Source organism: Podarcis tiliguerta (assembly GCF_965153285.1).
Source record: "Podarcis tiliguerta genome assembly, chromosome: 1".
NCBI lineage: Eukaryota > Metazoa > Chordata > Lepidosauria > Squamata > Lacertidae > Podarcis > Podarcis tiliguerta.
Window position 1 is genome coordinate 7,747,597 of NC_139534.1, and position 14,441 is coordinate 7,762,037.

The 14,441-nt window shown below is 45.1% G+C and overlaps 1 protein-coding gene across 4 annotated transcripts in view; it reads right to left on the reverse strand.

The window, feature by feature from the left end:
• Positions 1-14,441, reverse strand: part of NRP2 (neuropilin 2) — a 251,730-nt gene that overhangs the window by 188,623 nt on the left and 48,666 nt on the right. For all 4 annotated transcript variants that reach the window (XR_014502509.1, XM_083401223.1, XM_083401222.1 and 1 more), the window contains exon 2: positions 13,286-13,463. Coding sequence is in view for 3 of the 4 variants with exons in the window: in XM_083401223.1 (XP_083257349.1) it covers positions 13,286-13,463 (178 nt within the window). In the remaining variant the exon portion in view is untranslated. The remainder of the gene's footprint in view (positions 1-13,285; positions 13,464-14,441) is intronic.

Here is a 14,441-nt window from a genome sequence, read left to right on the forward strand (position 1 = left end):
TAGTTCATTGGAGATTTTAGAATCAACTTTCTAATTATATATAAATTCTATGGCTGATATCCAATATTATTCATACTCAGACTAAGAACTCGGTTGGTCCTCTCTGGATATGACTTAGTTGGATACCATCCTAAATCTTCAATTTTATATGTTAAGTTTTGTTCATTCTATTTACGTTACTTATTGAAGTAAGCAAATATATGAATAAAAAACCTCCACCCAAATAGGCTTTGTTTGCATCACAAATTTCCTTCCTGCCAAACTCGGTTGAATAATTTAACAAAAAGTATTCATGCACGGATTTCAGAACAAACTTCTCTTCTTGCAACAACAATAACAAAGCAAAAACCACTTTCTATCAACAGCAGCTATTTTACAAATTATACACTTAATATTTACATGAACAAGATCTGGCGGGGCGGGGGGGGGGGAATGCAAACCAGTTTCCACCAAATTTATAAGAACAAAAAGTTCTATGTCACATCAAAACAATTTGTTTAAGTTTGGAAAACACACACACAGAGAGAGACTGAGTATATAACAAGCCAGATGTTTTCTTTAAAGCAAGGAGAAAACTCATCTCATCTTCAGTTGTATGGTTTATATTTCTAGCAGCAGTTCCAGTTCTAGAGATGAATTTGTATTGTTTCCCAAATGTTTACACATCAGCTAATTATTCATCAATTTCCAAAACAGGGCCTAATTATCCACCAGTAATTACTGCCTCAACTGCTCTTTGACCTGAGCGGCTGGAAAGAAAACCGTTTGCAACAGTGCATTCTTGTGTAGAAAGGATCCAGCAAAAACTAGATGGTCTGAAATTATAATCATCAGCTGATGTCTGGGTATGTGTGTGTGTGTGTAGTCAACTCATAACCATACTTCTCTGACTCACTATTTTATCTTCTGCTTCCTTCCATTTAAGCAACCTAAAAAGGGTTACAAAAAACAAAATCCAGATTTACATAAGACGCACCCACAGCATGTTACAAAATTGGTATACCAGGACTTCCTCTCTTCATATGTCCTCCTCGGAGCCCCTCCATCAGCTCCAGAGGGTTGGGGAGGTGGGAGGGGACCCCCAGAACAGATTTTGGGTGCGTGCAAAGGGAGGAGAAAGAATATATGTTGTGGAAGTGGAAGTCCCATTGCAAACTGGACAACTTCGCTGCCTACAACCAATAGTATCTTAGCAATTCTTACAACAATCCTGTAAAGTAGGCCAACTCCATATCGCAGAAAAGTGAGGCTGGGAGATAATTACTTGAGTTCACTTCGTGAGTTCATTACACCCCTCTTGTTACAGTTTTCTCACCTTAGACATGAAATATATGCCTCTCATTGCAATGATGACGGGGGAGGGAGCCCACTGCTAGCACTTTGTGTGTGTCAAGGTAAAGGTAAAAGTAAAGGGACCCCTGACCATTAGGTCCAGTCGTGGCCGACTCTGGGGTTGCGGCGCTCATCTTGCTTTATTGGCCGAGGGAACCGGTGTACAGCTTCTGGGTTATGTAGCCAGCATGACTTAGCTGCTTCTGGCGAACCAGAGCAGCACACAGAAACACTGTTTACCTTCCCACTGGAGTGGTACCTATTTATCTACTTGCACTTTGACTTGCTTTTGAACTGCTAGGTTGGCAGGAGAAGGGACGGAGCAACGGGAGCTCACCCCGTCGCGGGGATTCGAACCGCCGACTTCCTGATCAGCAAGTCCTAGGCTCTGTGGTTTAACCCACAGGGCCACCCGCGTCCTTGTGTCAAACTACCCCTTGTGTGTTTCAAACTACCCCTCAAACAGAAGAAAATGGCATAAATAGGTTCTAAAGCAACTTCAACATTTGTCAGCAACTGGAAAAGGTTATAACATCTGGAAATCAGTTATGCCATTCTTTCAGAGAGAACATTTTGTAGACGTGGGCAGTCAGAAAATCGTCACCTCATTACTTTTAAGTAATGCCAGTGCAAATTGCTAAGGCATTCACCAGTTTCTGTTAGTTTTCGGCGAAAGGTATGGATTCTCTAGAGCCTTCTCTATTGACTTCTCAGAGCTTGCAAACGACAGTCCTCTTTCAGCAAGGCTTCTAAAAAATTTATACCATCTGGTATCTGCCTTAGATTTGAATCGGTTTTATGTATGTGCCATTGGGTGTTTTGAACCGTTTCTATATTTCTATATATTTATAACTGTTTTTATATCTGCAATTGTTTTAGCTGTTTTTATACGGTGGTACCTCAGGTTAAGAACTTAATTTGTTCTGGAGGTCTGTTCTTAACCTGAAACTGTTCTTAACCTGAAGCACCACTTTAGCTAACGGGGCCTCCCGCTGCTGCTGCTGCACCAATTTCTGTTCCCATCCTGAAGCAAAGTTCTTAACCCGAGGTACTATTTCTGGGTTAGTGGAGTCTGTAACCTGAAGCATTTGTAACCTGAAGCGTCTGTAACCCGAGCATAGCTGTCAACCGTCCCTTATTTGGTGGGAAAGTCCCTTATCCTAGCGCCATGTCCTACTGCTGTCCCTTACTGATGATGTCCATTAAATTTCCCGGGTTTCAAAGGAAGCAGCTCCTCTCCCTCCCTCCCTGCCGGCCAGGGAGGAGGGAGGCTCCAACTGTGTTGCTTGGCTGCATTGCTCACCCAATAAGGAGTCTAAGAACAACTGGGGGTGGAGCTTGCATGCCTTGTGCCGATCAAATCAGCCGCGTTGCCTGGGGACTCGCCTTTGCTCAGCGCTTCCCAGCGGAGAGGTGACGGTGGTTTTCCTTGCTGCATCCCCTTTGCCGGGTTGCTGCGCTGTGGGAACCACCGCTTGAGGCTTTGTTTGGCTGCTGGCTGGGCTTTCTGCCTTTGGCTCGGAGGGGCTCAGAAGTTGAACATACCTGTGTTTGGAAAATCCCTTATTCTGGCTGCTGATCCCTTATTTTCGAGGCTGCTGGTCCCTTATTTTCAAATCTGTAAGTTGACAGCTATGAACCCGAGGTACCACTGTATATGCAACTGTTTGATGTATGTTATTGTAGTGTAATTCACTTTGGGGTATCTCATAGAAGCGATTCATCTGCAGCCTCCCCCTTCCCTTCACTGGGATGTCACACCACCTTAAAGGTTGGCAGAGCCTTACAATCCTGGACCTGAAAAGAACTACTGTTGCAAGACTGGATCCCGTACTGGTGAAAAATCACCTGGGGAGAGGAGCTGCAGAGAAACAGTGGGAGACAAAAAAAGGATGGGAATTCTTTTATCTGTGTTTTGCCAGCATTTGACGACTACTCTGTTTAAACAAGACTTTGATTTGGTTGCTGCTTAATTTTATTAAGCTCTGTCACAAGACACCAGGGCCCTGCGGGACTTGACATCTTTCCGCAGGGCCTGCAAGACAGAGCTGTTCCACCAGGCCTTTGGTCAGGGTGCAGCCTGACTCCCTCCTTTGGCAATCTTTACAAAACTTTAGTTTATGGTTGCCATCAATTTTGAATTTGATCTTAATTAATTTTTTATAATGTTTTATAATGTTGCACTATTTTAGTGTTGTTAGCCACCCTGAGCCCAGCTTCGGCTGGGGAGGGCGGGATATAAATAAATTTATTATTATTATTATTATTATTATTAACAGCTCGCCTTGGTCTATAAGGCCCCATATTAAATGCTCTCTTTGTTCTTAATTATGGGAAGTAAAGCTTGGGCAATGGATCGTTCCCTCCCCCCTCTGCAGTCCCCTGAAGTCCCCCACTCTCCAAAAATTAAACTCCAGAGGATCAGGGTGAACTATCCGATGTTGTGAGCTATGTCGTACAGGGCTGCAAGCAGAGGGGAGAGGGAATTGGCCCAAAATCAGGGACAAGAATCTGGCACTCTGCAACAGCAAGATACCTCCAACCTCTGTGGGGCAAAGTTAAAGATCTGCTGTGGGAGCGACCTGCTACTTGCCAAACACTGGGTACGGCCCTTTTTAAAAAATTTTTTAGACTTTGTTAGCAATTTTGGGTGCATCCTTTCAGAGGGGAAATGTAAGATATGAATATTTGCTTGATAAATGTATCAACATCAAAAAAAAAAAAAACAAAGATCATGGCCACAGGTCCCATCACCTCCTGGCAAATAGAAGGGGAAGAAATGGAGGCAGTGAGAGATTTTACTTTCTTGGGCTCCATGATCACTGCAGATGGTGACAGCAGTCACAAAATTAAAAGATGCCTGTTTCTTGGGAGAAAAGCAATGACAAACCTAGACAGCATCTTTAAAAGCAGAGACATCACCTTGCCAACAAAGGTCCGTATAGTAAAAGCTATGGTTTTCCCAGTAGTGATGTATGGAAGTGAGAACTGGACCATAAAGAAGGCTGATCGCCAAAGAATTGATGCTTTTGAATATTGGTGCTGGAGAAGACTCTTGAGAGTCCCATGGACTGCAAGAAGATCAAACGTATTCATTCTTAAGGAAATCAGCCCTGAGTGCTCACTGGAAGGTCAGATCGTGAAGCTGAGGCTCCAATACTTTGGCCACCTCATGAGAAGAGAAGACTCCCTGGAAAAGACCCTGATGTTGGGAAAGAAGGACAAGGAGCACAAGGAGAAGGGGACGACAGAGGACGAGATGGTTGGACAGTGTTCTCGAAGCTACCAACATGAGTCTGACCAAACTGCAGGAGGCAGTGGAAGACAGGAGTGCCTGGCATGCTCTGGTCCATGGGGTCACGAAGAGTCGGACACGACTAAACGACTAAACAACAATGAATGAATGAACGGCACTCTCCCAGCTGCTGCTTTGCCTTGGAGAATCAGTAACGTGCATTTGAAGATATGTGGGTTGAGACAGAACATGTAGCTCAGTGACTATATGGTAACAGTACTCCCAACGATTTCCTTCCCTATGCCGATAACATCTGCTAGTGAAATCAAAGCGAGCAGTATGACTTTATCATATCAAGGAGGGCATTTGAAGAAATGGCTTTCAGAAAGCTGTTATAGCTCAGTTGGTTCAGTCAGAGGCTTCAACAGGAATCTTGAAGAAGTCATTGATATACCTAAGAGCTGGACATGTTTCTTGGAGTAGACCTCACCGACTTCAGTCTGACTCACTTCCAAATTAAAATGCTGAGAATCGCACCTTCCCTCTCTCTCTCTTTGTAAACAGCAGCCTGCCTCATTGGATTCAATTTTCCCATGTATGAACCTTGGGCGGAAATACTGCGTAACTCAGTTGTGATGTGTTGGCAAACTGTGAAGACTAGATGTTGTGAGAGAATCGGATACAGAGCTATAATAAGATACAATCTAGTGCAGTGATGGGACGTGGGTGGTGCTGTGGGTTAAACCACAGAGCCTAGGACTTGTCAATCAGAAGGTTGGTGGTTCAAATCCCCGTGACGGGGTGAGCTCCTGTTGCTCGGTCCCTGCTCCTGCCAACCTAGCAGTTCAAAAGCACGCCAAAGTGCAAGTAGATAAATAGGTACCGCTCCGGCGGGAAGATAAACGGCATTTCCATGTGCTGCTCTGGTTCGCCAAAAGAGGCTTAGTCATGCTGGCCACATGACCCGGAAGCTGTACACCATGTCCCTCGGCCAGTAAAGCGAGATGAGCACCGCATCCCCAGAGTCAGTCACGACTGGACCTAATGTTCAGGGATCCCTTTACCTTTACCTTTAGTGCAGCGTTGGGGAACCAGTGGTCCTCTAGCTATTTCTGGACTACAACTCCTATCATCCCTGACCACTGGACATGCTTGCCTGGACCAGATGGGCCTTAGAGGGCAACGGCATATAGAGAGCCACCAATTTGCAATCCCTGGTCTAGTGGATGGGGTCTAAAAGAATGGCAAAAAAAAATGACAGCCACAGAATGCCTCTTCCTGTATAGCTTTCCACGCTATTACAATATACGGGCCCTTAAAACAAGCTGGGATGGAATAATTAAGCAGAAACATTAACACACTGAAAGAAGAAAGAGATTGGGTTTTAAATCAATGCTGTTAATATACTCTGGGGGCAGCTGATCTATTTTCCAGGATCAAGACAGCTGTTTTAAAGAACAATGCACAACATGCCCAATACAGGCTACATTCACAGTCTGCTTTCTCAAGCCTCAACACTACTAGACTTTCAAAGATTTGGTCACTAGACAGCAGGATGATGCGCAACATAATTTTCCTCCTGGTCCTTTGTTTTTGTTTTTAACAAAAGCACACTTCTCTTTGGGGTGAACACCTCTGTCTGGAATTCCCGACAGAAGTCATCAACTTTTCATCTCATAATATCCCTTTGGCTATAGCCACCCATTCTCAACAGGCCTTTGGGGAAACCTACGGTCCCAAGAGATCATGTGTCCTCTTTTGGCATGTTACCACCAGAGGGGGCTGCAAGCTACACATGCGAGTAGGAGAATTCCAGGGTGGACGCTGGATTGCTCATAACTCAATTGAATGTCATGTTCGGTAAATGATGACGGGGGAAAAACACGCTGGGCTGTGTGTTTTTTTGTTTTTTTTAATGGATCCGTTCTTCGAAATGTCTTTGTTTGCAGAGAGAGAGATTGAGAGCGAGAGACTGTTCCGCTGTGATGTGGCATGAACATGTTTATGCAAGGCAGACACCCAATACAATCCTTCAGCAGGATTATTAGTCTAGTGTGGAACAGTGGGTGGCACGTTTCGGCAACATTAATTCAGAAATTGGACGGGCGGGGAGGTGGGCTGAGAGGAGCGATGATGCACACACATGAATTCCAAAGCGAAACTTTGAATTTGAAAGATGCTGTGGGAGGGAGCGAGGGAATGGAAAAGGTGGGCCCTTTCTGTGCAGTGATTCACATACGGATGAGGTTTCAGAGTCAGATTTTCCAACGCTGGCAGCAGGCAATGGACCAAGAAGCAGCGATCATAGAAGAACTGACTGGGCATGACAGCTATGTGACCAAGCGGGTATTTCTTTTGCGAAAGGGGGGCAAATAAGTCGCCGCCGTCCCCCTCACCCTTCTCCAGGGAGGCCTGCCCAAGATCAAAAATAAACCTTGGCATGGGCAGGGCAGCGGGGCTTTTTTGCCCGATGTAACGTGACAGAATGGCAACCTTTTAAAGCAGCAGAATGCTCTTTTCAAACTCCCGGTTCAAATAGCAGATACCCAATCCCCACGGCACGGAGGGGGCTGAAGAGCAGCCGTAGGAAAACGGCAGCTGCACTCGCAGGGAGAAATGGCAAGCAGACGGGGGCTATTACAGTTATTTCCGAATAGTTTGGCACGCCTCTAATCAGAGCTTCTGTCGCCCCCCCCCCTTTCCCCCTTTTGCTCTTGGTTTACTGCTGTGTCATTGCTTCTGAAGGGCAGAAGTGCAGACAATGGCTTAGCTTCCAACCTTCATTTGAGAAAAGTGCCCATGCTGCAAAGTATTAAGGGTCCCGGCTGCGCCGATCGCGAACACACACAGGGCACAATAACAGGAGGAAGCCAATTTTCTTGGTTTTTGAAGTGCTTTCCAAAACTAAGGAGCTTTCCTGGAGCAGAAATGGAAGCCGTGGGGGTGAAAGTTGCTTTGATTGTGCCAAGTTGATTCCATTCATGGTGTGGAAGGCAAGAGTCTTTTCCTAATAGAGAACCCTCCCCTCTGAGATTAACCGTTTGAATGAATGAATGAAATGTGCCCCCCATAAAAAAGTGGACCCAAAGGGGAACGTGAAGAGCACACTCAATTTAACCTGCGATGGCAGTCGTGCAAATCACACCTTTGTCTGCAGAGAATGCAAAACTAGACCTGTGCCAACTATTTCTCAATCTGTGTTTTTTTTTTAATTAGATGGAAACCATTAGGCCATTTTGACGGGGTAGAGGTTTTCCGTTTTGTTCAGTACAATTTGACCTCAGCTACTTCACCGGCATTTTCTTCCGATGACTGCTACTAATTTCTTCTTTCTGAATTAGTCACACAGCTTATGCCACCAAATCAGGGATCATACAGAGAACCGGGCTAACATCACAATACGCTAACAAGCCAATCAGTTTTGATGTCACCTGGGGCATGAGGTTGCTTGAGATTAAGGGCAAATAAACTAAACACTTTGCTGAAAATATGAAGCCATGTTCTATTTAGCCATAATGAAAACTACATTACATTACATTACATTACATTACATTACATTACATTACATTACATTACATTACATTACATTCATTCATTCATTCATTTATTTATTTATTTATTTATTTGCTTGCTTGCTTGCTTGCTTGCTTGCTTGCTTGCTTGCTTGCTTGCTTGCTTGCTTGCTTACTTACTTACTTACTTACTTACTTACTTACTTATCTATTTATTTCCCACCCACCCATCTGGCTGGGTTTCCCCCAGCCACTTTGGGCGACTTCCAACAAAAGATTAAAAATACATTAAAACATCAGTCATTTAAAACTTCCCTAAACAGGGCTGCCTTCAGATGTCTTCTAAAAGTCAGGTAGTTGTTTATTTCCTTGACGGGAGGGCGCTCCACAGGGCGGGCACCACCACCGAGAAGGCCCTCTGCTTGGTTCCCTGTAACTTCACTTCTCGCAGTGAGGGAGCTGGACCTCAGTGTCTGGGGTGAACGATGGGGGTGGAGACGTTCCTTCAGGTATACAGGGCTGAGGTCATTTAGGGTTATAAAGGTCAGCACCAACACTTCGAATATCTTGTAATATCTGATTACAAGTACCTGTCTTTGAAGGATTAATATCTTTATACTATGAAACTATACTAATTACACACAATCACATTACAGCCCCAATGCAGCAAGGGCAATGAACATTTCTACAAGAGACTGAGTCCCTCATCATAGCAATGCAAATAGTATCAGACAAAGTATAACAGCAACTTACAGTGCAGTTGTTAGGCACAGGTGTGCTTTTTAACCAGTTTGCATAGGTGTTTTGAAAAGGTAAACAAGGGCACTACCGAAGCAACATGAAATCTTGCAGTGCCCACATGACATCTGCCTTATCATAATGTCATCCCATATTCCATCACCACCACACGCATTTGGATTTACTGTTTCCATTGGTTTGTTGTTGTTGTTGTTTTGTTTTTTACCTCTCGAATTTTCAAAGGAAATAGTAAAACTAGATTATTATGAGAAAATTACACTGTCTGGCATTTTGATTAAGGCAACATTGTGGAAACACGGCGCCAAATCTGCATCCATGAGCAGCACCAAATTCTCAAGAAATAGCCGTGTGAAAGAGCCGCAAAGTGAATTTAACAAAGTTGAAAGGCCACAAGATTATGCTGACCACATTAAACCCAGATACATTAGACAGATTAAATTTAGTTGTCTTTTAATTTAGTTGCCATGTCATTTTTTCCTTTCGTGCCAGAGTGTAGATCTCCCATTATTCTTTGTTCTGAAATGGGGAACAGCACCCTAGCAGTAAAGTTATACTTGGAATTGTAAGAGGGATAGGATGTTGCCAGAGGTTTATCAGTCCAAACCTTAACTGCAGTTTGTCTGAATTGACAAACCATGGTTTGTGATCAACAAGTAAATGAGAATGATAAACCATGGTTTCTCCACCACAGTTTGGAGCAACTATAACTTGACATGTGGGAACTACATCATAGTTATGGCTGCTGCGCTGCCTCAACAAGCTTTTGATTCGTTGAAAAGAGAGTGTTGAACAGCTGTAAATTATCCTTTGTGTTGGTTTATGGCAGGGGTAGACAACCTAAGGCCCGGGGACCGGATGCAGCCCAATCGCCTTCTACATCCGGCCCACGGACCGTCCAGGAATCAGCGTGTTTTTACATGAGTAGAATGTGTGCTTTTATTTAAAATGCATCTCTGGGTTATTTGTGGGGCATAGGAATCCGTTCATTTTTTATTTTCAAAATATAGTCCGGCCCACCACATGGTCTGAGGGACGATGGACCGACCCACAGCTGAAAAAGGTTGCTGACCCCTGGTTTATGGTTAGCAGAAACCATGACTTGATGTCTGAAATAAGCCATGTAGAAGAACCCCCCTGCTGTTTTTACTTGAATTGCCTTTGGTGGTTCCAGTGGCGTAGCGTGGGTTGTCAGCACCTGGGGCAAGGCAAGTAATTTGCGCCCCCTAACCCCCGCTGCACTGTCCCTCCCCCAGATAGTCCCTCGCTCTCTCTCCGCACCGCACCGCACGGCACGCCTGGCACCCTCCCCTCCACAGTGGGCGGCGACCCGGCAGCTCGGATCGGATTCGCACAGCCAGCACTGCAGTGAGAGAGAGTGAGTGAGCCAGGTAGGGGCAGAGAGCTGCGAGTGCGAGCGCCCCCCCCCCAGATGTTGCGCCCGGTGCGGCCGGCCCCCCTGCACCCCCCACGCTACGCCACTGGGTGGTTCCTACTAGTTTTAGAACAGAGATCATGACACTATGGACCAGAGCCAGGTTTTCTGCAACCATTGCACGGCTTCATATTTGGATTGGAAGATGGGAGAGAGTGAGTACTGGTGTAGCCTGCCCATCAAGTACTATTTCCCAGAAAAACAGATAAACAGAATCCAAAACCACATAGAAAAGACTGCAAGATAACACCCAGTTGTAGATGCACAAGAAAAGCTGAACATTTTAGACAGCCTCTCGACCACAGACGTTCTAACAGACCCAAGGGACTACCTCATTAATTCATGCTTTTAATGGTGCTCACTGAAGCTGTTAATTATTTCTTACTAGCTGCTAATTGTTTTTCTTGGACATCCAGCTCCCCAGTCTTACATTTCACCAAATGCAGCAGAATCTGTCGTATTTGCGAAAGAAAAGAGGAAACACCTTGTCTTCTTAGGGGAATGCACATTATAGCAGCAGAATCTACAAGCAGCGCGGGACAGGACGAGCAGAGCTCCTGAATTTTGGGTTTAGAAGAAGAAATCTTGGCAACTGCAGCTTTTCTCACTCCTGAATGACAAGCAGCACTTTCTTTAAAAAATAACAGTAACACTCCACCCTTCTGTGCATTTGGTAAATGTTATGTACTGAGTTGAATAGGATCCAAACTGCAGCAGTCTGATTGGTCCTAGAACAATAGGATTCAGAATGCAGCAGTCTGATTGGTCCTAGAACAATGCAGCAGTATGATTGGTTGGCAGGAACCACCCAATCATGCTCTAGATATAAGTGAATCCACAACCTGATTGGCTTACAGTAGAATTCCAGAATTAGCCAATCATGTGCAGCCCATTGTGTAAATAATGTATATAAAGCAGATACTTTGAGGGGACATTCATTCATTCCTCCTCACCACTATGAGCTGAATAAAGAGCATGAAATCACTTTGCGAATCCGAGTATATTTCAGTAAACCCTGCCAGAATCTGATTGCAGCTAAGAGTTACAGCAGGGGTAGCCAATGGACTCCAGCCCCCAACACCTCCAGCCAACATGGGCAGTAGTCATGGGTCATGAAAGCAGTAGCCCAGTAACATCTGAAGGGAGCAGCATTGGCTACCTTAAAGTTACTAGGGCATACAATACCTTGGTTCTCAAACGGCTTGCTACTTGAACAACTTGGAAAACAAACACTGTGAATCTGGAAGTAAGTGTTCTGATTTGTGAACTTTTTTTGGAAGACTAATGTGCTCCGTTTTGAGTGTTAACATAGAGGTCTGTCTGGCTTTGCTATTAATTTTGCGTTTTTATTTTTGTAGGTTTGTGTGTGTGTGTGTGTGTGTGTGTGTGTGTGTGTGGAACCCAGTTCAGCTACTGATTGATTGAGTGAGTGAGTGAGTGACTGCAGTACATTATGTGAACGGAATTATTCAAAGCATGGTATTCAGCTCTGCTGAGCTCCACAGGATTTACTCCTGAATTGCTGCTTAGGATCAAAGCATGGGTAGGCAAACTAAGGACCAGGGGCCGGATCCGGCCCAATCGCCTTCTAAATCCGGCCCGCAGACGGTCCGGGAATCAGTGTGTTTTTACATGAGTAGAATGTGTGCTTTTATTTAAAATGCATCTCTGGGTTATTTGTGGGGCACAGGAATTTATTCTCCCCCCCCCAAAAAAAAAATATATAGTCCGGCCCCCACAAGGTCTGAGGGACAGTCGACTGGCCCCCTGCTGAAAAAGTCTGCTGACCCCTGGATCAGAGTATATATTTTTAAACAAACAAACAAACACCATGCTTCAACAATAGGGCTTCCAACCAAATTGGGGCCCTTGCTATGATGAGATTCTATACCAGCTGCGGGGAACACCAGATACTGCTAAACTCCCATCATCTCTAGCCCACGGCCATGATTGCTAGGGCAGATGGGAGTGGCTGTTCAGCAACATCTGGAGAGGCAAATGCTTCCCCACTCCTGCTCTATCCTGAGCCGCTTATATTTCCCTACAGCTCAGAAGAAAGTGGCTTCTCCCTTTTGACATCTGTTGAACAGCCGGTTCCCAGCCATGAGAAAACTGGAAGTGCCGATAACATGGGCAATTTGAGGCCTTCTAGACACAAGCGCTTAGTTGGACAAAAGCAAAAACGAGCGTTTAAGGGGCGCCGGCATTTCTGAACGCAGAATGCGGTCCCACACATTTCCCTTTAATCTCCCTCCTACTGCAGAGCAGAAGTGCAATCCTGGGTTGCAAATGCAGCGCTGGAGTTTACAGCTTGAGCGTGTGTTGCGGAAGAGGCTGGTGAGATATAATAATGGCTCATCAGACACCCCTGCGCGTATTTTTAACAGTGCGCCATATGTGATATATTACAGGCAACTCCCATTTCAGTTCCAACCTCACACACACGTTTACTTCAGTTTTTATGGGTAGCACAGTACTCCTTGTACGGCAAGATTAAAGATTAAAGACAGCAAAAAGTCCCATCAGCAATACACACACACACACACACACCGTATTTAATCTATAAGATGGTATTTAATCTATAAGACGCACCAGATGCCAGAGCCATTCCACGAGTTGCTGCCAAAATTTCAGCCAGAGATTGGTGATAGATACAGGACAGAAAATCTACCGTATTTTTTGCTCTATAAGACGCACCAGACCATAAGACACACCTAGTTTTTGGAGGAGGAAAACAAGAAAAAAATATATTCTGAATCCCAGAAACCAGAACAGCAAGAGGGATCGCTGCGCAGTGAAAGCAGCGATCCCTCTTGCTGTTCTGGCTTCTGGGATAGCTGCGCAGCCTGCATTCGCTCCATAAGACACGCACACATTTCCCCTTACTTTTTAGGAGGGAAAAAGTGAGTCTTATAGAGCAAAAAATACGGTGTGTATACGTGTATGAGTGGTGGTGAGCGGTGGGGGGTGGGGAGTAGAGAGAGAAGAGAAAGAGGATGTGGAGTAATCTCTTACTTGCAGTCATGTTTCTCAATTTCAAAGTGAGGGTTGAAGTTCAGGAAAATCTTCTGGTTGGGTTCCGGAGCATAAATGATCCACTCACAGTTCTGGTGGGAGGGGTAGTCTTGCGGGTACCCCGGTGAAGTCACGTAGCCAGCGTCTTTGGAATTCAGGCGGCCCCCACATGGTTGCGCTACAAACAAATAGAAAACAAAACCTGACATCAGAACAGGCACGGAATTTCAAACACATTTATGGCTTATTCCTCTGGGTTTGTACCAGCAGATGCCTAGGTTCTGGGCTGCATTAAAAAAGTGTGTTGTTGTTTTTTAACAGACATGTATATTACAACCATGTAAATCTCCCAAGTAAAAAACAAATCTCTGGACGGTGATTACAACACGCCACAGTCTTCCCCACATACAAGCACATACCGCTGCTCAGACAGACCAGAAAAGGGGTGTGGGGAGAGGAGAACAGCTATAAATGGGCCCAAACTACTGTTTTGTTTTAAAAAGAGAGAGAGAGAGAACACAGACATCAGATTATTTGGAAACAGCCTTTACATCCTCCCTTCCGCTAACTCTTTTACAAGCATTCCTGTGGCATTCTTCCACTGTTACCCTAACAGCACCTCACAAACATTGCTAGACCCAAGCTCAGCGCTGGCCTAGCAAAATACAAAGGAGAATCCCACCCTTGCAAAACAAGGACAGTCAAGGGAAGAAGCTAGGCTAACCGATGTAAGTTTGATGCCTGTCCCTGTCTTCCAAACTCCAGCGCCTCCCTGCTCCCTTCCCTGAGTTACGTGGCAGCACATAATTGGGTACCCCTCACATAGCAGTCGCTTCCATGCTTCAGTGCTGCCATTTGCTTAAGAAAGGGGTCCCTCCCATGGTGTCCTAGCACTGAAGAATCTACTAACCTTCATCATCAACTGACCTTCTGCGGACCACCTGCCAGATGGGGGCAGCCACTCTGTACTCTCACAAGCACCCATGGCTAGGACACCCAAGATAACCAGTCTCCCTTCTTTAGTTTATCTGTGCGAATCCAGCCTCCCCCAATCGATCGATCTAATGTCTGAGAAGGCAATCCCCCATCCCCATCAGGTACTGATCCCACCAGGAGGAGTAGGCTTGCTCTCAATATTTTTCCTTTCCTTTTTAAC